The sequence below is a fragment of the Hypanus sabinus genome, chromosome 19, assembly GCF_030144855.1.
Source record: "Hypanus sabinus isolate sHypSab1 chromosome 19, sHypSab1.hap1, whole genome shotgun sequence".
NCBI classification, from domain to species: Eukaryota; Metazoa; Chordata; class Chondrichthyes; order Myliobatiformes; family Dasyatidae; genus Hypanus; species Hypanus sabinus.
Genome location: NC_082724.1, coordinates 1,156,327 through 1,183,956, shown reverse-complemented (window position 1 = coordinate 1,183,956; position 27,630 = coordinate 1,156,327). Strand labels below are relative to the sequence as shown.

The following is a 27,630-nucleotide window of genomic DNA, read 5'->3' as shown; positions in this document are numbered from 1 at the left end:
CACCCTCTTTGCTAATTCATCCACCCTCTCATTCCTCTTCACCCCTACATGAGCTGGAACCCATAGAAATTTAACCTGACCTCCCTGATTTGCAACTCTTGTGACTGACTGAAGGACTTCATAAAGTACATCTTGCCGGCTGTTTGAGTGAAAAGACCATAAACTTGCTGGAAATGAGGATGAATCTGAGCATATCAACTCTTTGACTAGTCTACCTTTCTCCACCCATCACAACGCAACCAACACTGCCAGCATCTCCACTGTATGCACCACTAACTTATCTGATGTTCTTCTGCTGATTGCAATTTCTTTTGCTGGTATAGCCACCCCAAACCCTGTTACTCCTGTTTCAGGTTCCTTAGCACCATCCGTATAAATCTGAGTATAATCGCTTTACTTTTCCATCACATGTCAGTTTAATGCACTTACCAAATCAGTTTTACATTTTCCTTTCTTTTTTACCTCCAACAAATGCCAGTCTATGTCAGGCCATACAAGCTTCCGTGGAGCTACAACCGGATAAACTATTGAAGGATTTATCCTTAGATCAAACACTCCACATTCTTTAGCGATATCATTCCCTACCTGACTAAAGTTTTCCCTCTGAAACCTCCCAATTTCCCAGGACTCCTGCAACACTCCTTTAACAGGGTGAGAATCATTGTGCCCCCGCAAATTAGCCCAGCAGTTTGCATCAATTGCATCCTTCTTAATTCCAAAGGACTTACTCCCATTTCTACCTGCAGGGCTGATACTGGTGATGTTTTAAAAGCCCCACTGCACACTCTCAAAACCTGAGCCTGAATCACATCCAGTTTCCTTATAAGAGACCTGGCTGCTGATCCATATGCTACACTTCCATAATCCAACATAGATCTTACTAAAGCCACATACATTCTCTTCAATGCGGAACAACTTGCTCCCCATTCCCTACCAGTCAAACATCTCATCACATTTATTACTTTTTTACATTTCTCCTCAACTTTCCTGATATGGTCTGCCCATGTTAATTGTGAATCAAATATAACTCCCAGAAATTTAAATGATCCAACCCTTTCTAATTCAAACCCATACATCCTTAACTTCTTCCCTACCTCTATTCTTTTCCTGGTGGAAAAATACAGTTTGAGTTTTTCCTACTGAAAATCTACATCCCCAATCATAACCCCACTCTACCACTTCATCAATTGCTCCTTGTAGTTTCCTGATTATATGCTCCATGTTCCTGCCTCTTTTCCACAAGGCCCCATCATCCGCAAACAGTGACCTACCTATATCCACTGGTACCTTTGTGATGGCATTTTAATCTCCACATCTGCACCAATCGTGATGGCATTTTAATCCCCACATCTGCACCAATCGTGATGGCATTTTAATCCCCACATCTGCACCAATTATGATGGCATTTTAATCCCCACATCTGCACCAATTATGATGGCATTTTAATCCCCACATCTGCACCAATCGTGATGGCATTTTATTCTCCACATCTGTCTGTGCATGATCCTTATAACCTTGTTTTGATGTTATTTATTTAGAACAGGGTTTCCCAACTATTGTCATGCCATAGAGCTCTCCATGAACCTCTGATTTAGAGATACAGGACACAACAGACCTTCCAGCCCAGCAAGCCACTCTAATAAAAGGATCATTTACAATAAGCAATTAACCTTACAGGTACATCTCAGGACTGTGGGAGGAAGCTGGAAACATGTACACAGGAAGAACTTATAAACTTTCTTACTGAGGATGCCCCAAGCTTTAATAGTGCTGTACTAACTGCTACTCTACTGTGCTAATAGAACTGGATGTTTCTGGCTGTCAAACTGTAGAGCAGAGCACTACGGTACAGACCTTGTGGCTCAGGATGTGCCAACTCTTTAACCTATTCAAAGATCAATTAAACCCTGGGGTTCTCAACTTTACTTAATGGTATTGGTCCAGGCCATTAAAAGGTTGTGAACATCTGATTTAACTGTTCCCTTCTGGACAAATACTGTCTGCATTCACCCTATCTGTACCACCCATGATTTTATACACTTCAAAAGGGTCAAGGATAAAAATCTTTGCCTGTCCAACTTCTCCCTATAATTAACCCTTCAAATCCTAGCAACATCCTTGTAATTCTTCTCTGTGTTCCTCTTTCCATCTGAATGACATATTTCCTATTAAAAAGCATAGGCAAAGCTGTCTGCAGTGTTCTAGGTTCAGCCTTGCTAATGTATTTGTGGTGAACTACGTGTGTCTGTCTGGACACGCCCCCCGCTGACTGCTCCTGTGGCTCCTCCCACAGGCCCCTGTATAAAGGCGATCGAGGCCTGATGCTCGGCCTCAGTCTCCAGGACGTAGTATGATGGTCATTCACTGCTGGTTCCTTCTTCCAGTCAATAAAAGCCGATATCTCGCCCTTACATCTCAGAGTGAGTTATTGATGGTGCATCAGTATTGTACATCTGCAAAATAACATTACAACCCCAATATTCAATGCACAACTCTGGGATCAAGAACATAGAATTCACGTCCACAGATCCCTTAAAGTAACTGTGCAAGATGACAGGGTGGTTCAGAAGGCATATGACGTGCTAGCCTTTAAAAAGTTAAATCACTCCATCTGCTCCTATTCTATTAGATTGCCAATACTAGTTGATTTTTCATCGGCCAAGGAATTACCTAAGAAAAGATGTGCTAGCAATGGAAAGGGCCCTAGAGGAGGTCCACAAGAATAATTCCAGGAATGAAAAGGATAAGGCGTGAGGAGTGTATGATGGTTCTGGACGTGTAGTCGTGGAAATTTAGAAGCATGAGGAGGGATGCCATTGAAACTATTGAATTTCCAGATATTTCCAGATAATTGAAGGTCCAGATAGAGTGGATGCGGAGAAGATGTTTCCTGTTGTCTAGGGCCAGAGGTCACAGCCTCAGACTAGAAGGACATCCATTTAGGACTGAGATGAGGTGTTTCTTTAGCTGGAAGGTGGTGAATCTGTGGAGGCCAAGTCATTGGGTATATTTAAAGCCGTGGTTGTAAGGTTCTTGATTAGTCAGGGTGTCAAAAGTAATGGAGAGAGAAAAGGTGAATAGAATTGAGAGGGATAATAAATCAGCCATAATGGAGTGGTGGAGCAATCATCATGGGCTTACTGGCCTGACTCTGCTACTATGTTTTATGGAATAGCAGAGGGAATTTAACTAGAGCGGTACAGAAATGGGCTTTTTGGCCCACCTAGTCTATGCCAACCTGCTATTTTGCCTCATCCCATCAATCCCTTACCTGGACCATAATAGCCCTCTAAAACCCTCTCATCCATCTATTTTGGGAAGTTAACCCAGGACACGGTTTCCACAGTGAATGAGAGAACCTTGGGAGAGTGTAGCACACAGACAGGAATACAAGTTCAAGTTCTAGTTTATTATTATCCAAATGAAACAACATTTCACTGGACCACGGTGCACCCACAAAATATATAACACAATATTGCATAAACCAAAATATTACCATAAATAGGTTAGTAAAATATAATGCAAAGTGCATGTAGTGCACAGCACAGATAAACTGTAAACAGCTTGCTGTTCTAGTTGAAAGTTCAAGTAAATTCATTATCAAAATACATTTATGTCACCATATACAACCCTGAGATTCATTTTCTTGAGGGTATATCCAATAAATCCAAGAAACATAATAGAATCAATGAAAGACCACACCCAACCAATGTGCAAGACAACAAACTGTGCAAATATAAACAAGGAAAAAAGAAATAATAATAATAAATAAATAAATAAATAAACAATAAATATCAAGAACACGAGATGAAGAGTCCTTGAAAGTAAGTCTGTAAGTTGTGCAAACAGTTCAGTGATGGGGCAAATGAAATTACCCCACTGGTTCAAGTTTGAGGGTTAATAACTACTTCTGAACTTGATGGTGTGGGTCCTGAGACTCCCATCCCTTCTTCCATATGACAGTGGCGAAAAGAGAGCATGACCTGGGTGGTAGGGTCCTTCATAATGGATGCTACTTCCCTGCGACAGTGCAGCTTGTAAATGTGAACAATGGTGGGGAGGGCTTTACCCGCGATGGACTGGGCTGCATCCACTACTTTTTGTAGGATTTCCTGTTCAAGAGCATTGGTGTTTCCAGACCAGGCTGTGATGCAGCCAGTCAGTATACTCTCCACCACACACCTATAGAAGCTTGTCAGACTTTTAGATGTCATGTCAAATCTTTACAAACTTATAAGGAAGAGAAATAATTGAGCAGAATATTTTCTAAATGGGGAGAAAATCCTAAAATCTGAGATGCAAAAGGATTTAGGAGTCCTTGTGCAGAACACCCTGAAGGTTAACTTGCAGGTTGAGTCAATGGTGAGGAATGCAAATGCAATGTTAGCATTATTTTCAAAAGGTCTAGAATACAAGAGCAGGGTTGTGATACTGAGGCTTTATAAGGCACTGGTAACGCCTCACCTTGAGTATTGTGAACAGTTTTGGGCCCTTCATCTTAGAAAAGTTGTGCTGGGATTGGAGAGGATTTAGAGGAGGTTCACAAGCATGATTCCAGGAATGAAACGGGAACGTTTGATAGCTCTGGGTCTGTCCTTGCAGGAATTTAGAAAGTTGAGGGGATCTCATCTCCAATGTTGAAAGGTGTAGACAGAATAGATGTGGAAAGGATGCTTTCCATACTGGGAAATCTAGGACAAAAAGGCATAGCCTCAGGATAGAGGGGGCATCTATCTAAAACAGAGATTCGGAGAAATTAGTCAGAGGTTGGAGAATCTGTGAAATTTGTTACCACTGACAGCTGTGGAGCCCAGGTTGTTAAATGTATTTGAAGGCAGACATTGATAGGTTCTTGATTGGACACAGCATCAGAGGTTACAGGGAGAAGCCGGGGAGTGGGGCTGAGGAGAGGAGAAAAAAGAATCAGCCTTGTTTGAATGCAGAGCAGACTCAATGGGCCAAATGGCCTAATTCCACTCCTATGTCTTATGGAAACACCAATGATTTAAAGGGAATCTGAAGGGCAGCATTTCCACGTGGAGGCAGTGATGGAGGCAAGTGTGATTACAACATTTAATAGAGGTACAGGAGATTGAAAAGATTAAGATTGAAATGCTGTAGATGGGACCCACTCAGCTCACGTTGTGGCTGGCATTAGTAAATTGAGCTGAAGAGCCTGTTCCATGCTCTCTGAACTCAGAGGAGACTTGCTGTAGTTTTGAAGAATAATACCAGGATAATATCATGATTCCAAGTTTTGTTAGAGAAACGGGAGCATGTGGTTTCTTAAGACTGGAGGAATAAAAGCAAATACGGGTCTGAATGGTCTCATGCTACGATGGGTAGGTCTAGTATGGCAGGGAAGAGGCTGAATGGTCTCCTGCTAGTTCGGCGGGGACGGGCCGAATGAACCTTCTCTAGTGTGGGTGATGGCCCCCTGCATCTATTGTGGCGGAACCATGCCAGTACGAGTAGAGAAGGGCTGAATTGCCCCTTGCACCCGGCCCTTTAAGAAGCGCCAGGTCGACAGCAAAGTATCGCGAGGCTTGCGCGGGCGTCAGCGCCGATTGGGTGGGGTGCCGCGGGCGGCCGATGCGGATTGGATGAGGGTTTTGGAGGGCGCGGATTGGCTGCGGCGGGCGGGCTGTAAGATGGCGGAGTGGGCACTTTAGACGGACGGAAACACAATAAGAGGGCGGGCGGCGGACTGTGCGGGAACTGTGGCGAGTGAGCGGAGCGGTGCGGTGGGTACCGGGACACTACGGCCGGTGGGCTCAGGTAAGGCTAGTCCGGGCAGTAGGACGTCGCCGGCCGGTGGGCGGACACTGCGGGAATGGCGGAACGGTGGCGCGGCCGAGCGCGGGCCCGAGCCTCGGGCTCTTCTATGGCGCGGGATCCAGCAGCGGGGCCACGGGCGGGAGGCCGCGCATTCCTCGGACGCTCACGGGCGATGCCTGCAGATGCTACGTTTCAGCGCGCTCGCTCCCTCTACGCCACGGCGCCTGCTTGCGTGCGCGTTCCCGGCTGCACGACGCGCTGACGCCGACCCGGCGGTGGAGCGGCGGCGGGGCCCGACAAACGGTGGCTCGGTTATAGGCCGCGGGCCTCCCTCGGTGAGTGGCTGCACCTCCTCTCCCGGGCCAGGCTGCAGGTCAGGGAGGGGCCCTGAGTCTCACTTAGAGGCAGATGCGGGTAGCATTCCCCTCACTGCCTCTGAGGCCTCTCCTTCGCCCCACGCCCCCTCTCCTCTATTTTCTCCCCCGCTTTTTTTCCTCTTCTCCCTTCTCCTTCCTCCAGCCCCGTTCTCTCCTGGAAATGGTCCCTATCAGAATCATGAAGTACCGCACCTCACTTGAAATGTCATTAATCTCAAATGTTAACTCTGGCTCCTTTTCATAGACGCTACCTGACTTGCTGAGTATTTCCAGCATTTTCTGTTTTTCTTTCAGGTTTTGAGCAGCTGTAGATCTGTTCTTAATTATTAGTTGTTCACATGTCACTCTCTGCCATTCCTACAACCCCAGCTCTGAACACCTGCTGAACATGTCCTACACCCCAGTGCATCATAGGCCCTACACTCATAGCTCCCATTTTCATCTGCACTCCAACAAACCTTCACACTTCCCTGCTTTCTGTTGTTTTCTCATTTGTGTCAGAATAATATGATAGAATTTTATCGTGATATGTTGGAATTCTCCCTGATAATTGAGAAGGATAAGCTAAAGTCAGATGTATCAGTACTACAGTGGAGTAAAGGGAATTGTAGAGGCATGAGAGAGGAGCTGGATGAAGTTGATTGGAAGGGGGCAGTAGCAGGGATGATAGCAGAATAGTCTTAGCTGAAGCTTTGAGGGCAGTTTGGAAGGCTCAGGATAGATTGTATTCTAAAGGGAGGATGAGGTAATCAAGGGAAGAAAAAGACAATATTAAAAACAAATGAGTGGGCATCTAATAGGGCAAAAATTAGTGGGAAGTTAGAGGATTGGGAAGCTTAAAGAAGTAGCTAAAAAGCAGTAAGGAGAGAAAAGATGAAACATGAAAGGGATCTTGCTAATGACGTAAAAGAAGTTACCAAAGTCACATGCACCACGGTAGCAGAGTGGTTAGCACAGGGTTATTACAGCTAGGTGGGTTGGAGTTCGGGGTTCAGTCCCGACATCCTCTGTAAGGAGTCTTTATGTTCCTCCCAGTGAAATGCATGGTTGTCTCCTATTTCTTCACACTGTCCAGGAAGTACTGGGTAGATGAATTGGTCATTGTAAATTGTCCTGTGATTAGGTTGAGTTGTCATGGGTTGCTGGTGGTGCAGCTCAAAGGACTGGAAGGGCATCTGAAGGCCCTTTACCTGACTTTAGTGGTTGGAAAGATGCTGGAGTCTGTTATGAGAGTTTGGGGTAATTGGGTACATATGATAAAGTCAGTTTTGGATCCTTAAGCAGAACCCTAGCCTGTCAGATCTGGAATTCTTTGAGGAAATAACAGGCAGGATATGCAAAGAAGAGTCGTGGATGTTGTTCATTTGGATTTTTAGAAGGCTTTTGACAGATTGCTTAACAAGGTAAGACGCCCATGGCATTACAGGAAAGATAGGAGCATGGGTAGAGGGTTGGCTGCTGGTAACCAGTGGTGTTTTGCAAGAGTCAGTGTTGAGGCTGTTTCTTTTCACATTATTTGTCAATGACTTGGATGACGGAATTGATGGCTTTGTGGCCAAGATTGCAGATAATTTGAAGATGGGTGGAGGGGTAGAGAGTGTTGAAGCAGCGAAGCTACAGAAAGACTTGGACTAGGAGAAACTATGCAAAGAAGTGGCAGATGGAATACAGTGGAGTGTGCTCTGGTAGGTATCTCCAATTCAGTGAGATGCCCTTGTCTTTTCCTCTTATTATCATGTTCTTGTGCTTCTGCCATTCCTAGAACACAGAACAGTATAGCATGTTACAGGCTATTTGGGCCATGATGTTGTGCTGTGCTTTAACCCACTTCAAGATCAATCTAACCCTTTTCTCCTACATAGCCCTCCATTTTTCTGTCATCCATGTGTCTAAGAGTCTCTCAAATGTCCCTAAAGTATTTGCTTGTACCACCACCCACAACCACTTTGTAATTAAAAAAATAACTACCCCTGACTTCAAACTGTCCTTGCAATCATCTTAAAACAACACCCCTTGTCCATTTCTGCCTTGTGGCTGTGTACTCAATTGATGCCTCTGGTCTTGTGCACTTCTCACATTCTCCTGTGCTCATCAGTGTCCCCACTCTGACCATCATTGTAATATAGAATTGGAAATGGGATGTGTGACCCCAAGCCTGCTTGGATATTCTGTGGCCTCTTCCAACACCTTGCTCTTTCCCACCTGAGAGCATGGCAGACAGGAGCTTAAGTGAGGTGTTCACACCTGAGATGTTGTAGTTCGGGGGGCAGGGAGAGTGCTGTGAGGAAAAGCAGAGGGAATAGGCAGAATGCACAAACCCATTGCTAACAAGCATCTTGTTTTAGACAGTTGGGGGAGATCTCTTTTTGAGAAGGGCTGTGTTACAAGGACTGGCTCGTACAGTGGTTAAGGTTGGAGATGAGGAGAACTGTGCTGGGGGAGAAGGGGAGGGATTGGCATGAAATAAGTCTGTGTGGCATAGTGGTGCATTACCTTCCTGGTGTCACTATCAAGGATGTCTCCAATTGGTTGCAGAACATTGATGTGGAGGGTGAACAGCCACACATACCAAAGAGTGAATCTAGGGAGTTAGAGCAGAACCTCGGCTTGTCGTCTTTGGGTTACTCTCTGTGCTCCAGACATTCTCACAGTTAAGGACTCGTCAAACGAATGTGTGGCTGAGGAGCTGGTGCAGGGCAGAGATTACCTGTATCAGAGGCATAGAATGTAGACCAGTACAGTACAGGTCCCTGTGCTGACCTTTTGACCTACCAGGTGTTCCCAACCTGGTGTTCAAGGACCCTTTGCGTAATGTTATTGGTCCATGGCATAAAAAAATTGGGAGCCCCTGTTCTAACCCTTCCCTCCCATGTAGCCCTTCATTTTTCTTTCATCCATATGTCTGAGTTTCTTAGATGTCCCTAGTCTGCCTCCTCTGCCACAGAAGAGGTTAGAACACAACGGTGCACTATGAGGCACTAAGTCCCACAATGGCTGAGCACAATGCCAAATTAAACTAATCCCTTCTGCCTGAATGGGAGCCATCTCCCTCCATTCCTGTACATTTACAGGCCTTTCGAAAGCCTCTTAAATGCTACAGTTTTATGTCTCTCTGTCACTACTACTCGCTGTGTATGTTGCAGGCCCCTTCAGACTTTCTCTGCAGTATTCTCTACTGTTGGACATCTTTGCCCTGGGGTATTGGTCTTTATTTTAGAGAAGCAATAGAGAGCAGACCCTTTAAGCCTTGCCAGCAACCCCAATTAACCCCAACAGGATGATTTGCAGTGACCAGGTGACCTATTAATGGGCTGTGGAGGAAACCCTTGTGCACTTGGAAAGGAATGCACTTACAGAGGATGCCAGAATTGAACTCTGGCACCCCAAGCTATGTAGTTCATGTCACATATACCAAGATACAGTGAAAAGCTTGTCATCAGATCATTGAGGTACAACAATAACAGAATGCAGAATAAAGTATAATAGTTACAGTGGAAGTGCAGTGCAGATAAACAGTAAGGTGCAAAACCATAACAAGATTGAGTCATCTTACAACTGGTGGGATGTGCTTTTGGACTTTTGTATCTTTTGCCTGATGGGAGAGGGAGAAGCGTGAATGTCTGGGGTGGTCGTGGTCTTCAATTACGCTTGCCACTTTACTGAGGCAGCAGGAAGTGTTGGCAGTTTATGGAGGGGAGGTTGGTTCCAGTGTTGTGTTGAGCTTTGTCCACAATTCTGCAGTGTGTGCAGTTGCCATATGTTGCTTTCTGTGGTGCAGCAGTAAATATTGGTAAGAGCTGATGGGGCCGTGCTGAATTTCTTTAGCCTCCTGAGGCACTGGTGAACTTTCTTGTCTGTGGTTAGACCAGGACAGGCTGTTGGTGATGTTCAGTAACAGGAACTTGAAGCTCCCAAACTCAACACCGTTGATGTAAGCAGGAGCATGTGCACAGTCCTCACCTCACTGAGGATTCTTCCCCCCCCCCCCCCCCCATTAACATTTGAAGAAAAAGGTTGTCATGACATCATGTCAATAATCTTTGTCTCCTTCCTGTACTCTGACTCATTGCTATTTGAGTTACGGCCCACTATGAGTGGGAGGCTATTAAAAAGTAGAGCTTAGGGCAAGTTTGGTAGGATTGATGACTGATATAGATGCCTCCTTTTTCTGGTCAGGCCATCTATCAGGTAGAGGTACAGAGATAAAGTGAATCCCGCGAGAGTTGTAGGGAAATTAAGGGCAATAAGCTAACTGCAAATGACAAAGGAGCAGTTAGGAGCAAATGGGTGATGAGGGAAGGATGTGTATTTCTCATCTGTATTTGCTGTGTAGAAAGTTCAGAAACTCAAAGTGTTAAGGTAAATGAATAAACACAGGAAATTTTTGACACTGGAGATCCAGAGCAACACACACAATACTGGAGGAACTGAGCAGGTCAGGTAGCTATGGAAATGAATATGCAGTCAATGATTCAGGCCAAGACCTTTCATCAGGACAAGGGCAGAAGTCAGAGTAACAAGGTGGAGGAAATACAAAGTGGCAGATCATAGGTAAAACCAGGAGAGTAAAGAGTTGGGAAGCTGATAGGTGAAAGAGATAAAGGGCTGAAGAAGGGGATTCTGATGTCAGAAGACCATGGAAGAAAGGGAAGGGGGAGAAGCACCAGAGGGAGGGAATGGGCGGGCAAGGAGATGAGGTGGGGGTGGGGGGGGGAAGAACAGGACTGGTGAAGGAGAGGGCAATTACCAGGAGTTGGAGAAATCGATGTTCATGTTATCAGGTTGTTGGTGTCTCTGATCAGGTGAACCTCTGGGTCCTGATCAGGTGGGAAGCCAGGGATTAAATTTCCAAGGGCCTGGCAGGAATTGTATCAGTGCAGGGATACCAGAAGACTGGAGGATGGCTAAGCTGCCTGTATTTAATGCTGTGCCTACAGTCCTGGGAACTACAAGTTGGTGAACCTAAAGTCAGCAGTGGGAAAATTCCATGAGGCTTTTCTGAGCGTCAGGATTTTAGTGCATTTGGAAAAGCAAAGACTTAGTAAGAGATGGTCAGCATGGCAGTGTCTCAAGTTTGACTGAAGTTTTTGAGAAGGGATTGAGAAAGATTGAAGGCTGGGTAGTAGATGTTTACATTACAGAGAGCCTTTTGACAAGGGCTGGGGTAAACGAGGCTGGTGGTGAGATCTCATGGGATCCTGGGTGAGCCAGCTAATTAGATGCAAACTTTGCTTCCAAGAAGCAGGCAGAGGGTGGCACTGGAGAGTTGTTAGTAATTTTTGAGGCCTGTGACCAGCGACAAAGGGATCAGAGATGGGTCCACTGCTGTTTGGCATCTACATTAACAGTTTGGATGGCACAGTTGTTACCATGGATAGTAAGTTTGTGGATGACACCAAAACTGAGGTGTGGTTAACAGGATCTCTGCACCAACTGAGTGAGCTAAGGGGTGGCAGATGGAACTTAACCCTGATGAGTGAGGTGTGGCATCCAGGACAGGACTTGCACAGTAACTCACAATTTTGGCACTTCTGTAGAATAGAGAGTTGGGGGGGGGGGGGGGTGCAGATACATAGTTCCCTGAGCATGATGTCACAGGTGGACAAGGAGGTAATTTGGCATGCTCGGCTTCATTGATCGGGATACTAAATACTGTAAATCATAAACATGAAGTTCTGCAAGTACTGGAAATCCACAGCAATGCACAGTCTATGGAAATGAATACAGTTGATGTTTTGGGCCAAGACCCTTCATCAATAGTTGGGACATTGTGGTACAGCTCTATAAATCATTGGTGAGACCACACTAGGGATGTTGAGCATAGTTCTGGTCATCCAGCTGTAGGAAGGATACCATTAAACTGCAAAGGGTGCAGAAAAGATTCATAAGGATATTGAGGCTGCAGATATAAGAGCCTGACCAGCTGGAACTGATTTAAGCCCATAAGATATAGGAGCAGAAGTAGGCCATTCGGCCCATGGAGTCTGTTCTGCCAATCAGTCATGGGCTGATCCAGTTCTTCCAGTCATCCCTACTCCCCTGCCTTCTCCCAATATCCTTTGATGCCCTGGCTAATCAAGAATCTATCTATCTCTGCCTTAAATGCACCCAATTACCACAGTTGCTCGTGGCAGCAAATTCCATAGATCTATAGTAATTTCTCCACATTTCTGTTCTAAATGGATGTCCTTCAATCCTGAGGGCATGCCCTCTTGTCCTAGACTCCCCTACCATAGGAAATAACTTTGCCATATCTAATCTGTTCATGCCTTTAACATTTGGAGTGTTTCTATGAGATTCCCCCTCCCCACCCATTCTCCAAACTCCAGAGAATACAGCCCAAGAGTTGCCAGACTTTCCTCATACAGTAACCCTTTCATTCCTGGAATCATTCCCACAAATCTTCTCTGAACAGTCTCCAATGTCAGTACATCCTTTCTAAAATAAGGAGCCCAAAACTGCACACAAGTGTGGTCTCATGGGTGCCTTAGAGAGCCTCAACGTTACATCCCTGCTCTTGTATTCTGTATCTCTAGAAATGAATGCTATTCACCTTCTTCACTGACTCAACCTGGGTATCCTGCACAAGGACTCCCAAGTCCCTTTGCATGTCTGCATTTTGAATTCTCTCCTCATCTAAATAATAGTCTGCCAGTTTATTTCTTCCATGAAAGTATGTGACCATATGCTTTCCAACATTATATTTCATTTCTTTGCCCATTCTCTTAAACTATTTAAGTCTCTCTGCAGGCTCTCTGTTTTCTCAACACTACCTGCTCCTCCACCTATCTTTGTAACATTGGCAAATTTAGCCACAAATCCATTAATTCCTTGGTCCAGATCATTGACATACATTGTAAAAAGCAGCAGTCCCCTGTGGAACTCCACTGGTAACAGGCAGCCAGCCAGAATAGGATCCCTTTATTCCCATTCCCTCCTTTCTGCCGCTCAGCCTAAGCTCCACCCATGCTAGTAACTCCCCTGTAATTACATGGGCTCCTGTTAAGCAGCCTCATGTGTGGCACCCTGTCGAACGTCTTCTAAAAATCCAAGTACACTACATCCACTGCATCTCCTTTGTCTACCCTGCTTGTAATTTCCTCAAAAAATTGCATTAGATTAGTCAGGCAGGATTTTCCTTTCAGGAAACCATACTATCTTTGGCCTATCTTGTCATGTTCCTCCAGGTACTCTAATCTCATCACTAACAATCGATTCCAGCAACTTACCAACGATGAGCACAGGAACCTTGGTAGTGAGATAGTAGAGCTATATAAAATCAGGTGGAGCATAGATAAATGAATGGTCAAGGTCTCTTTTCCGGGTAGGAGAGTCAAACTAGAGGAATTGATTTAAGGTGAGAGGGGAAAGATTGAAAAAGGACCTGAGGGGAATCTTTCATCATGACCGGTATCTGGAACAAGCTGCCAGAAGTGGATAAAATTACAATTTTAGGAGGGATTAAATCAAATGTACAGATATGGCAGGTGAGACTAGGTTAGATGGGCATTTGGGTCAGCATGGGTGGTTTGGGCCAAAAGGTCTGTTTCCTTGCTGTATCTTTCTTTAATCCTTGATTTTCTTCTCAGTCAAAAATCAGCTTCCAGTCTTGGCTGTATTTGATGACTGATAGTCCCTGCTGTTTGCAGTAAATAACTAACAGTAGTAAATCAAGGCATCTGGACTTGCTGTATGTTTGGAAGACATTTCACCACTCATCCAAGAGGCTTCTTCAGTTCTGATCCTTGGTGGGTAGTTTTCCGGTTTATAAACTGAATTTAAAGGTATAGCAATCAGATGAGGGTTGTTAAGAGTCAGAGGTAATGAGAGGGTCATTAGTCTTTGCATGAATGGAGGTGAAAACTCTTGTGGAGACACAGGGGTAGAGATGATGGGACTACATTGTAAGTAGCTGATGGGTGGTGTCATATCCACCCCTTGTGTTCAGGGATGGGTTTTCCAGTTTGACAAAGAAGACTTACTTAACCCCTCTCTCACAACCACCCGTCCAAAATGTGCACTTTGTTATCATCAAAGGAGTGTCCCTTTGATAAGAACACCTCTTCTAGACAACACAACAAGTCCATGACTGAGAACTTCCATAGACAAGTCTGCAGTAAAGAATTGTGAAGCTTCACAAACCTATAACTGTACCCCAGTTCTGTATGCCACCCCCCCCCCCAGAGCGAAACGTTCAGTGTCTGTTAAGACCCTCAGAATTTCATTTTGACAATATAAAGCTTCACATTTGACATACAAGTCCTATCCATTTTGTCCTGGGCAGCCATTTGTGTATTTGCTGATACAGTTTTATAAAGTCGCTTTGTATTTGAGAATGAGGTGCCAGTGTTGTGCTGTGGCTGGTCTACTAGGATAGTCATCTTTGCATGTATAAAAGGATAAGAGGCCAGTCTGAGCTCTCAATACCTTGTCCAGTATGACCCACATCGATTTGCCTGTTTTTAATTGCATAAAATCTGCGAGCGTCTCAATTTAAAAAGAGCAACATGGCACAGACAGTAGGTAGGGATTTCGCAGTTCACATCATTGTCTGAATGGTGTGATGTTTAGAGACCCATTCCTCAGAATGGGTGAGGGTGCTGTCACCCATCTGAATTTTATTTTGGTTTAAGTATCTCCTGACATTTTTTTCCAACCCCTAAAAATCCTTGCGATGCGGTGAGTAAGATGTCATCTTCACAGTTCTCACCCAGCGAGAGTGTCTTACCTAGTGGGATGATGTCTTTAAACTTTCATCTTGCTGGAGAGTCTTGCACAGTGGAGTGGTATCTTTGTTGTAAGTTCTGTGCAACTGGGATGTCAGAACTTGCACCAAAGTTAATGAGAGCTGGTTGACATAGTAACCAGCAGTTTAGCAGGAGTAAGCCTCAGTATTCCTCAAACCTGCTCTGACACTGTGTTTTTGTAACTTTGTGTTCCTATCAAGCCCTGATGAGTTTTCACCCCTAGCTCATCAAAATTTCAATTTTGCTCCCACTTTCTGTTTTTGACCTTTTGACAATGAAAATGCCAAAGAACCACAACCTGCCTGAAACAAAATTCAGTTTTGTTGTGTAGGAGAGTTCATGTTTCTAAATAGCATTAGTCCTAAACCAGGGCTTCCCAAACTCTTTTATGCCATTGAGCCCTACCATTAACCAAGGAGTCTGTGGACCCCAAGTTGAGTCCTCTGTCCTAGACTACAATGCTGACACAACCCTCAGAATCTTGTGTTTCAATCAATTTGTTAAGCAAATACAGTCCTGGCCTGTGCAAGCTTTCTTCATGAGACAATGTGTCCATTGTCGGGATTCGTCTTAACTTCCTGAGATGTTTTCAATACCTTGGCATCTAACTACACAGCTTGATACAATTTGCTGTGCTCCAAATGTACACTCACCTGTGCCCTATATAACTGAGACATAACCTACTTTTGTATTCCAAGCCACTTGCAATAAAAGATAATGATGTTCGCATTCCTAATTACCTGGGGTACCTGTAGACCTTTGCAGTTCTGGACGAAATACCTGAATCCGAGCTTTGTAATTTCTCACCAATTAGATAAAGAGCTGATCCCCCTCCCCCGTTCTGGGTCCAGTGTTAGTTGTAGTGGATGGCCATGTTGTCTTCTGTGCCTTGTCATGCCCTTTCCTCTCCATGGAACATTGTAATACTGCCTTCCTGGCTGTTGTACCTCACTCTAGATCTCATTTGCCCAGTCCACCAGAGGTGATTTTGCATGTTAGTTAGCACTGTCCCTGTCTCACCAGGGTATGACTTGTTTAGTTTGCCTACTGAAACTGGGTACTGGGGGTCTAATGCCCTTCCCTTGGACAACACTGGTGACGTGGAGAGGAGAGACTTGCAGCTTGGGCAACTGCTGGTCTTCCATATTTAAAAAAAAAAACTTTGCCCAGGCTTGCACCCTGGAAACTTTCCAAGGTGCAAATCCATGGTCTATCGAGACTAACGGAGGCCTATACACTGGGGGTGTGGCTGTAGTCACATGTAAACAGCTACTTGGGCCATTAGTAAATTCATTCTTTGCATCTGTTTATTTGGAAGACAGATACAGTGTGTATAGAAGTGAGGCAAAGCAGCATCAACTTCATGGACCCTGTACAGATTAGAGGATGAGGTGTTTCCTACCCTGAGGCCAATGAAGGTGGATAAATCACCAGGGCCTGACAAGGTGTTCCTTTGGATGCTATGGGAGACAAGTGTTGAAATTGCTAGGGCCCTAGCAGAGATATTTAAAACATCCTTGGGGACAGGAAAGGTATCAGAGGATTGGGCAGTAGCCAGTGTTGTTCCGGTACTTAAAAAAGGCTGTAAGCCGAAACCAGGAAATTATATGCCAGTGAGTTTGACATCAGTTGTGGGAAGTTATTGGAGAGTATTCTAAGGGATTGATATAAAAGTGTTTGGGTAGATATGGTCTAATTAAGCATGGGCAGTGTGGCCCATGGTCATGTCTAACCAACCTGAGATTTTTTGAGGAAGTTATCAGAATCAGGTTTAATATCACTGGCATGTGTCGTGAAATGTGTTCATCAGGAAGTTGGATGAAGACAAAGCAGTGGATGTTGTCTATGTGGACTTCAGTAAAGCATTTGACAAGGACTCACATGGGAGGCTGGTCAGGAAGGTTCAGTCACTTAGCATTCAGGATGAGGTAGTCAATTGGATTAGACATTAGCTTTGTGGGAGAAGCCAGAGAGTGGTAGTAGAGGGTTGCCTCTCTGACTCGAGGCCTGTGACTAGTAGTGTGGCATGGGGATCAGTGCCTGGTCCTCTGTTTGTCATCTATATCGAGTTGAGGATGTGGTTAACCAGATTAGCAAATTTGAAAATGACACCAAGATTAAAGGTGTAGGGACAGTGAGGAAGGCATTCCGAGGGATCTGCAGCAGCTGGAATAATGAGCTAAAAATGACAAATAGAATTTAATGCAGCCAAGTGCGAGATTTTTAGGACCAAACAGGACAGGTCTTATACAGTGACTGGTAGGCCAACAAGGAGTGTGGTAGAACAAAGAGATCTGGGAATTTGGGGAGTGGTGGAATTCATTGCCATGGAGGCCAGGTCACTGAGTATATTTAATGTGGGGGTTGATGGGTTCTTGGCCATGAGAGAGTTGTGAACAGACTTGAACGGCTGAATGGCCTAACTCTGCTCCCGTGTCTTGTGGTCTAATCAAGGAAATGTTGAAAACATTAATGCCAGTGCTTGAGCAATCTCACTAACTCTACTTTTCAAACCATAGCCTGAAGTCCATCTGGACTGGGCCATACATGATGCACTCAGAAGAAAAAAATGTTTAAACCATGTTGTACGTTGAGCTGCTGTAGCTAGTGTGTTTAAATTGATGTTATAAACCCAGCACACAGAAAAGCTCAGTCTGCACTTTGGCACATGGCTGATGTGGCTGTGTACTCCTCTGCACCTACCTGCCTTTTTCCCCATAACCCTTAATTGCCCTACTGTGCAAAGATCTATCTAATATGTATTTACTGAAGTAGCCTCCACTGCTTCATTGTGCAGAGAATTCCACAGATTCACCACTCGGTGGAGCAGCTCCTCCTCATCTGTCCTAAATCTACTCCCTCGTATCTTGAGACTATGTCCCCTAGTTCTACTCTCATCTACCAATGAAAACAACTTTCCTGTCTCTATCTTATCTATTCCTTTCATAATTTTATAGGTTTCTAGAAGATCTCCTCTCATTCTTCAGAATTCCAGCGAGTACTGTTCCAGGCAACTCAACCTCTCCTCATGTCTAACCTCATCTCTGGAATCAACCTGGTGAACCTCTTCTGCACCACCCCCAAAGCCAGTATATCCTTCCTCAAATAAGGAAACCAGATCTGCAAGCAGTACCCTGTACAGTTGCAGTATTACCTCTCTTTTAAATTCAATCCCTCTAGCAATGAAGGCCAGCATTCCATTTGCCTTCTTGATGGCCTGCTGCACCTACAAGCCGACCTTTTGTGATTCATGCATATGCACTCCCAAGCCCCTCTGCACAGCAGTATGCTGTAATTTTTTACAATTTGCATAATAATCTGCTCTTCTATTTTTCCTTCCAAAATGGATGACCTCGCATTAACACCATTGTACACCATCTGCAGACTTTCCATATGTTCTGCATGATTTGCTTTTCCACTCAATTTGGTATCATCAGCAAACTAAGATACACTACAGATTGTTACTGAATATCATGAACAGTTGCAGGCCCAGCACCAACCCCTGTGGCACACCACTCATAATTGCCAACTGGAGTAACACCCATTTATCCCAACTCTTTGCTTTCTACTAGACAATCCTCTATCACCCCCAACTCTATGCATCCTTATCTTACGGATAAGTCTTTTATGTGGCATCTTATGGTTAACATGAGAGGGCACAGTTTTAAGGTGCTTGGAAATGGGTACAGAAGGGATGTCAGGCATAAGTTTTTTTTTCACAGAGTGGTGAGTGCATGGAATGGGCTGCTCGTGATGGTGGTGGAGGTGGATACAATAGGGTTTTTTAAGAGACTCCTGGATAGGTACATGGAGCTCAGAAAGAGGGCAATGGGTAACCCTAGGTAATTTCTAAATTAAGTACATGTTCGGCACAGCATTGTGGGCCGAAGGGCTTGGATTGTGCTGTAGGTTTTCTGTGTTTCTCAAATGGTTCTGGAAATCCAAGTAAAGCCACCTGTTAAGGGTCTAAGTCTCCCCTTCCCCCATCCAAGGTCTATATTGCCCCTCCAGTCCCCGCCTCGTTCTTGGTTCATTACTCTCCCACCCCCAATCCCACTACCCCTGATAGCACATACTGGGTACCTAACACTCTGTTTTTATGCCTTTTAAGTTTCCCCATTTCTCCTTAAAGCTATGCCCTCCAGTATTTGTCATATCTACACTTGGGGGAAGGGGGAAATATTCTGACTCACCCTATCCATGCTGAGCTGCTGCTGCAGAAAAAACAATCCAAGTTTGTCTATGAATGTTTCGTCCAGTTTACAAAGTCACCATGGATTTTGTGTGTTAAACTTGTGAATCAGCGTACCACGAGGAACCTTGTTGAAAGTTTTCCTTAGTCAAAGTATATGTATCCATTGTCCTGCCCTCAATATATCACCTCTCTTGTTGGGGAGATGGGAAGAGGGGGCAGGTTGAGAATGGAGGTGTATCCTGTGGCCCTCATAACTGCTTACTATTCTAATTATTTAAGCCCATCACCCCTACTACCGCATAGGTCACTCAATGGTTTCATTGCATGTCCGTATTTTGCACTGTTTAATGAACATTTTGGGGGGTTTTTTGTACCTTAATGCTTACAATTTGTATATCTGACTGAGCAACCTTGCAACACTAATTTCCTGTGGGATAAATAAAGGTTTCTTATCTTGGATCAGCCTTTTGCCTAAGATGAAAATATCAAATGCCAAAGGGTGTTCTGTGAGTGGGGGAAAGTTGAAAGATGTGCAGGGTAATGGTTTTAGAGTGCTAGGTCCCTGGAACGTGGTGGAAGCAGATACAGTAGCAGTATTTGGGTATGTGAACAGTCAGGTGGGATTTGTCTAAATTGGCATCTTGATTGTCACAGACTGTATGCTCTGCTTTCAGGCTCTCCTCAATATTACTGTCAATCACCTGAACATGCTACAAGCTTTCCACTCTTCCTGGTTCCTTTTTCTGAGGTGGCTTCCTAATCAATGTAAGGTATTTAATTAAGTTCCCTCATGTGGCAAATTAAACCTGTCCACCCTCCTGAGTGTTGAACATTTTAACATTGTGACAGACCGAATATTCATAGCGGAACATAGAATTTAACACAAAGTAAACATGCTCTCCTTTTAATTCTCAGTCCATTAAATGATCAGATAACCTGGTCAGTGCAAGGTCTCCGTGTAGGTGGAAGCATTGAGATGTGGAGTGCTTTGGTTAACTGGTGCAGCAAGGCACTCTTGTGCATCTTTTCATGCACAAACTGTAGCATGTTTACTGAAACGCTTGAAAATTTGTTTTTGACATTTTTGTATTGAAAGCCTTTTAAGTAAGAAACATCTGAGAATTGCTATCTACTACGAAGTTAAACACAATTCTTGGACTGTTTAGCAAGTACAGGAATCTAGAGCATGCATATCACTTTTTAAAAAAAAAACTTTTTTCTGAAGGAGCAAGAGACTGGTTTATTCTAGGAGTTTATTGAACTCCTAGAAATCTAGGAGGTTAGAATCACAGAATGGTGATTCCACAGAACAAGGCCATTCAGCCCACATGGTCTGTGCTTGCCCTTATAAGTGGAGGAGTTGGGATATCATGTTACACTTGTATAAATCACTGGTTAGACCTCAGTTGGAGTATTGTGCATTCTGATACCTTGCTGCAGGAAGCATGTGATTTCCAGTTTGTAATGCCCCTCCTTATTCTTCCTACCAAAATATAACACTTCTCATTCTCCATGATTTTTCATCTACTCATCCACCAGTTGCTTTGTACTGTTGTGTTGAATCTGTGGATTGTGCATTTAATTTCCAGCTTGTTGCTGAAATGTTCTCATTATCATTGACTTAAGTACGTAATTTTTCTGTTTCTACTCATTCACCTTCCCTCATCAGCTGCTCTATAAAAGGGCTGCATGGAGTAACACTGTTTTATTTGGCTGTATTCATGTATGGTTGAACGACAATTAAACTTGTACTTGTGTATTGTAACACTTACTTACAGTGCCAGCAACCCACTTCTATCTGTAGGAATTTGTACACCCTCTCTGTACAAACCCATTCTCAATGTGGGTTTTCTTTGGGTGCTCCTGCCTTCCCCAATCTGAGGATTTACCAGTAGGTAGGTTAAGCAGTCACATTGCGTGGCACAGGATAGGCTCATTGTTCAGTTACTGCATTGTATCTGTAAATAAAATGATACTTCCAATATTATAATTAGACTTATTTCTTCAAGTCAGACCTTGATTAATTTCCCATGAAACTGATCTAAATGTGTTGGAGCCCTTGGGATTCGGGGCATATTGGAACCAAAGCTGGCTTGGTAATGATGACCAGAGGGTGGAGAATTGCTTCAGTCTTTGAAAGCCTGTGACCATGATTACCACGGGTTGGTGGTGTTGACAGTGAGGTCAGCACTCTTGCAGGATGATGTTAGTGAGGGGGGCAGAGCAGTGAAAGGTGAGATTTACTGATGAGTGAAGTACTTTGAAAGGATTAGTAAAGATCAGACAGATGGAATGAAGGTTAACCCCTTTCATTCCCAGGATCGTTTTTGTGAACCACCTCTGGACCTTCCACATGCCAGCACATCCTTCGTTGAAACAAGGAGCCCAAAATGGTTCACAATCCCAAGTGTGGTCTGACCAAAGTCTTATAAAACCTATGAATTTGTTTTTAAGCTGAGTTACTGCAGCTTTTCTTTCAACAAGCATTTCACATTAAAATCCTGAGACTGAAGCCTTGGGCCAGATTTTTTTTTACCACCTTTTTGCAGTCCTGTCTTTTGGGAACCCAGAAGTATATTGATCTTCAAGGAGTGTGGCTTGGATGAGGGGAATTGATATTAGCACATTTATTATGTTTTAATGTTTGTTAAACCTTTGTTTAGGATTATAGGTAAACTGTAACCATGAATAATTCATTGGATAACGCTATGTCGTTTGAAGAGTACATTCGGTTGAAAGCACGCACTATCCCCCAGCACAGAATGAAGGAGTTCTTGGAGTCACTGGCTGCAAAAGGGCCAGAAGCGTTGCAGGAATTCCAGCAGACCACCATGACTGTGTATCAGCAGGGTGGCAACTGCATCTACACAGACAGCACTGAGGTGGCTGGCTCCTTGCTTGAGCTTGCATGTCCGGTCACATCAACTGTACAACAGCAGGAGCACCAGATCCAACAGCAACCACAGCAGATCCAGGTATGTCTCAATGTACATTTCTACTTTATTTAGGACAATACAGGCCCCTTTGACCTTTTTAGTGAGCTAAATTGCCTAATTCTGTTCCTAAATTTTACATTCTTTCATCAGCCATATATAGAGCCAAAGGGCCTCCAGAGGCAGAATAATGTGTGCAGCACTGTACAAGCCCTTCAGCTCATGATATCCTGATCTCTTAACCTACTTTAAAATCAATCTAGCCCTTCTCTTCCACATACCCATTTTTGTATCATCCATGTGCCTATCTAAGTCTCGTAAATCTCCTTAATGCATGTATCTGGCTCTAGCATCACCCTTGGCATTCCACAGACCCACCACTGTGTATATATTTTTTTTAAAAAAGTCCTCACTTTCCTCCAATTGCCTTAAAATTATGCTTTTTCTCATTAGACATTGCCCCCTCACCCCCCCCCCCCCCCCCGGGACATGGTCAGTATAAAGAGGAGAGGGGGAGTAGTGAGGCAGGTGGAGGGGGTGAGGTTGAGAGAGGGTGCATGGTGGGTGGTCATGGGGAAATGGAGGTAGTTGGCATGTAGTGGAGAAGGCAACAGGAGAGTAAAGGTGTTCAGCTGCTGAAGGGAGGTAAACATGAATACCAGTGTGACACTCTGAGGTGGTAATGGAACCATTTGGAGAGAAGTCAATGGCAGCTAGAACCAGAACTAGATGGGGAAAGGAAAAAGAAGGAAACCTGAGAGTGAATTTTGCTTGTAGTCGATGGATAGAACAGGGAAAGAAGACAGTTGTGTAATAGAGCTTTGACCAGTGGCCAGTCGGTATTTAGAATTGAATTAGTAAGAGCAGAGGTTCCGGTGACGTCATCGTTGAGAATGGCAGCTTAAGTCACTAGCTCCTCCAGAAAAATGCATATTAAGCCCTGTTAACCCATCAAATATAATATTAATTTAAAAAGTGACACTGCGGAGCCTGCGACCGAGAGGAGTGCAGCGAGCGGCTCTCCTACCCGACCGTGTGCTAGCGAGGCGGACGCTGGGCCTTGTTCAGGCGAAGCAGCGAATATGTTCGAAATCCTGAAAGGTAATGAGATAATCCAGAAAGATGTAAAACAGCAGCTCCATGATATTAAGTCAGAGTTCGCCAGCGCCAATCAAAAAAATAGCAGTGGCAGAGACTCGAATTGAGAAGGTGGAAGATCGAGTTCAAAACATGGAATGGATACTGAGTAAGACAATAAAAATATTACATCACCAAGAAGGTAAACCTGGAGGGAAGGTCACAGCGGAAAAATATGAGAATCTACAATGTTCCCGAAGGAGCAAAGGGCTTGTCTATGATGGAGTTTGTTGGAAAGTTACTGCGGGACACGCTGGATCTTCCCTCGGCTATGAAGCTGGAAGTCGAAAGAGCCCACCGTGCGCTCGTCCTGAAACCTACCCAGGATAGAAAGCAAAACTCAATAATAATCAAATTCCTTCTGTATCGCACCAAGGCGGAGATTCTACGAAGGGCCTGGGGTAAGAAGAGAGTGTTTTTTGGATGATAATATATTTCGACCAAGATTACCCCCCCCCCCCCCGCGGTCCTGAGGAAATGCAAAGAATACTCCGAAGTAAAGTGAGTACTAAAGCAAAATAAGATTAGATTTCAAACTTCGTACCCTGCTAAACTTCGAGTGTTTTATGACAACGGGATGCGGTTGTACCAAGCAGTGGAAGAGGCGACTACAGTTGTGAAGGCCAGAGGGTTGCCCGTCAGCATGACCAAAACGAGGGAAAGCCTGACCGAGGAATTATCCTGCTTCGCTTGGGAAATAGTGCAAGAATCAAGAAGGCAGGAGATGGGAGGAGGCCGAGAGAAATATAATCAGGAAGAGATCGGGAGTTTCCCAAAGACAGTCCTCAACCCCTTCAAAAAAGCCATAAGGTTTAGCTAACTTTAAAAATGTTGAGAAGCTAAATGAAAGCAGAAGTACATGGTGATATACCTATCTCGAGAAATACTTATTATAATGTGGATTTTATATTACCTAGTTGTTATTTTTTATTTGCTCACTCCTTTTTTCCCACCAAAATGAGTGAGAGGGAGAGTGAGAGAGAATATATATATAGGAAGAATACACAGGGAAATCTTTTCTGTGTAATGGATTTGTTCACTGGCTTTTATGAATACTGCAATGGGGGCCCTCAACTCACAAGTAGGAGGGGTTATCCCCCACAGCTTGACATTTCCTCTAGCTCAACGCAGGGTCATCTACTAGAGACCTTAGCCTTGAAATCACACGTTCATTGCCATTTTTGTTATTATTTGCATTTCTTGGTTCTTATTTGTTCAGGGAGTAGATAGATTTAAATTTTATTCTAATTTCAATGATACATTGACAGATAAATACAGATGTAAGGACAAGGTAAAATTCATTTCTTTTAATGTAAATGGGCTATTAAATCCAATCAAGTGTAAGAGAATTTTATCCAATTTGGAACAATTTGATTGATACTGGGGAAGAATGGTTTAACTACATAATGCCTCATAGGCCTGATTTTATTCTTACAGATCAATGAATCTGTTGTTTAAAAAAAAAAATCACTCCCTACTTGTACTTAGTTCTTTCCTTTTGCTTGTTTTTTCTTTCCACTCCTTTCTATAAGTGTGTACCTCAGATAAATACTTTGTGGAAATTTGTGATATATATGTACAATGTCTGAAATACATCTTATGGAAATGTTTGATGATGAACTTCAATTAAAAAAAAATTACCAAAAAAAATTAGAGCAAATTAAAAGAAGGCAGGGGCAAGTGCAGTGGCTGTTATCAGATTGCTCAGAGAAAGGCTTTAACTCTTCGAGGCTTCACTCAGAGAAAGCAGAGGAAAGAAAAGCAAATTTTTCGCCTTCCCTTTATGTCTGCTCGGCTAGGACAGTAGAGATGTCGGGCAGGATAGTGCAATGCTCCTCTTGCGGGATGTGGGAAGGCAGGGAAAACTCCAGAATCCATGACCACTACAACTGCAACAGGTACATCAAGCAGCAGCTTCTAACAAACTGCGTTAAGGAGTTGGAACTGGATGGACTCAGAATCATTTGGGAGGCTGAGGGGTGATAGATGGGACATGGAGGTAGTTACACCCAAGGTGCAGGACATGGGGTGTAATTACCTTTATAATCGTAAAAGGGTTAAGGAGCCAGTGCAGAGTGGCCATCCCTCTCAACAGCACTGTGGGGAAGAGGGGCAGGGGAGTGACCTAACAGAAGAAAGCCACAGTGGTCAGGTCTCTGGCACTCTGCCTCTGTGACTCAGAAAGGAAGAAGAGGCATGCTGTAATGTTAGAGGATTTATTAGTTACGGGAACTGACAGGAGGCTCTGTGTGTGAGTTCAAGATTCCCAGATGGTATTTTGCCTCCTAAGTGCCAGGGTCTGGGACATTTCAAATCGAATCCTCAAAATTCTTAAGTGGGAGAGTGAAATAGCCAGACGTCTTGGTCCATGTAGGTACCAATGACATGGATAGGATGAATGACCAGGTTCTGTATTTGGAGTTCAGGGAGTTGGGTGCTAAGTTAAAGGGCAGGGCCTCCAGGGTTGTGATCTCAGGATTGCTACCCCTGCCTCGTGCTAGTGAGGCTAGAACTAGGAAGATTATACAGTTAATACCTGGAAGGAGGGCATAAGATTTTTTTGGATCATTGGTCTCCCTTCTGGGGAAGGTGGGACCTGTACAGAGGGATGGTTTGCATCTGCAATGGAAGGGCAGTAATATCCTAGTGGGAAGGTTTGTTTATGCTGCATGGTGGGGTTTCAACTAGAGTTGCAGAGGAATTGGAACAAGAGTGCCAAGCCATTAGTGGAGAGATTGTGGAGGCAGATGTTGGTAAGACCTCTGACCAAGTTGGGAATCAAAAGGCTGATCATAGTGCAACAAAATCTAAAGTGGTGAATACAGGACTGAGGTGTTGTATCTGAATGCACGCAGTATATGGAATAAGGTAGGTGAACTTGCGGCACAATTGCAGATTGGCACATATGTTGTAGCATCACCGAATCATGGCTGAAAGATTATAGTTGGGAGCTTAATGTCCAAGGATACTCAGTTGTATTGAATGCATAGATAGGAACTCAGAGGGTGCAGCATTGCTTTGTTGGTTTAAAAAAAATGAAATCGAATCATTAGATATTGGTGACATAGGGTTGGAAAGTGTTTTAAAAAAATTTGGGTAGAGCTAAGGAACTGCAAGGGTAAAAACTCCCTGATGGGAGTTGTATACAGACCCCAAACAGTAGTAAGGATGTGGTCTAAAAATTACAATGGGGGATAGAAAATGCATGCCAAAGGGACAGTTACAGTAGTCGTGGGGGACTTCAATATGCAGGTCAATTAGGAAAATCGGGGTGATGCTGGGTTACAGGAGTGGGAATTTCTAGAATGTCTGCAAGATGGCTTTTCAGAACAGCCAACTGGAGGATCAGCTATTCTGGATTGGCTGTTGTGCAATGAACCAGAATTGATTAGAGACCGTAAAAGGGTTAAGGAGCCAGTGCAGAGTTATCTCCCTTGGGGGCAAGTGGTCAAATTCACCCTGAAATTTGAGAAGAAGCTAAAGTCAGATGTATCAGAATTACAGTAGAGAAAGGGAATCACAGAGACAATAGAGAGGAGCTGGCCACAATTGATTGGAATGACGGTAGAGCAGCAATGGCTGGAATTCTGGAAGCAATTTGGAAGGCACAGGGTGTATACATCCTAAAGAGTATTCTGTAAGAAAGATGATACACCATAGCTAATGAGAAGTCAAAGCTGACATAAAAGCCAAAGAGGGCATATAATAGAGCAAAATTTTGTGGGAAGTTAGAGGATTGGGAAGCTTTTAAAAAGCAACAGATAATTAAAATGTCACTAAGAAGGTAAAGATGGAATACAAAAGGAAGCTACCCAATAATACAGAAGATACCAGAAGTTTCTTCAGATACAGGAAGTGTAAAAGAGGAGACAGTGGATATTGGACCACTGAAGAAGTAATGGGGACAACAAAATGGTGGATGAACTGAATATGTATTTTGCATCAGTCTTCACTGGAAAGCACCAGCAGTATGATGAAGCAGGTGTTGGGGGCATGATGTGTGTGACGTTACCAGAACAAGACTGAAGGTTCTTAGGAAATTGAAAGGTCTGAAGGCAGGTAAGTCACCCTGGACCAGATGGTGTGCACTCCAGAGTTCTGAAAAAGGTGGCTGCAGAGATTGTGGAGGCATTAGTAATGATCTTTCAAGAATCACTAGAGTCTGGAATGGTTCTGGAAGATTGCAAATGTTTCTCCATTCTTCAAGAAGGGAGAGGGGCAGAAGAAAGGAAACTATAGGCTAGAAAGATGTTGGAGTTGATTATTAAGGGTGAGGTCTCAGGGTACTTGGAGGTACATGATAAAATAAGCAAACGAGAAAATCTGCAGATGTTAAAAATCTGAGCAACACACACAAAGTGCTGAAGGAACTCAGTAGGCCAGGCAGCAGGCAGCATCTATGGAAGAAAGTACAGTTGACATTTCGGGCCAAAAGTCTTTGACAGGACTGTGGGGGGGGGGGG

The 27,630-nt window shown here is 44.0% G+C and overlaps 1 protein-coding gene across 3 annotated transcripts in view; it reads left to right on the top strand.

The window, feature by feature from the left end:
- Window positions 1-5,291: 5,291 nt before the first annotated feature.
- LOC132377650 (transcriptional regulator QRICH1-like) overlaps window positions 5,292-27,630 on the top strand; it is a 69,674-nt gene continuing 47,335 nt past the window's right edge. The window contains exons 1-3 of one of the 3 annotated variants that reach the window (XM_059943846.1): window positions 5,292-5,778; window positions 19,772-19,862; window positions 21,761-22,072. In XM_059943846.1, coding sequence (XP_059799829.1) covers window positions 21,782-22,072 — 291 coding nt within the window. In that variant the 5' untranslated portion in view covers window positions 5,292-5,778; window positions 19,772-19,862; window positions 21,761-21,781. Of the gene's footprint in view, window positions 5,779-5,998; window positions 6,114-19,771; window positions 19,863-21,760; window positions 22,073-27,630 lie in introns of those variants that run through there. The other 2 variants (XM_059943844.1, XM_059943845.1) reach the window with 2 other exon arrangements.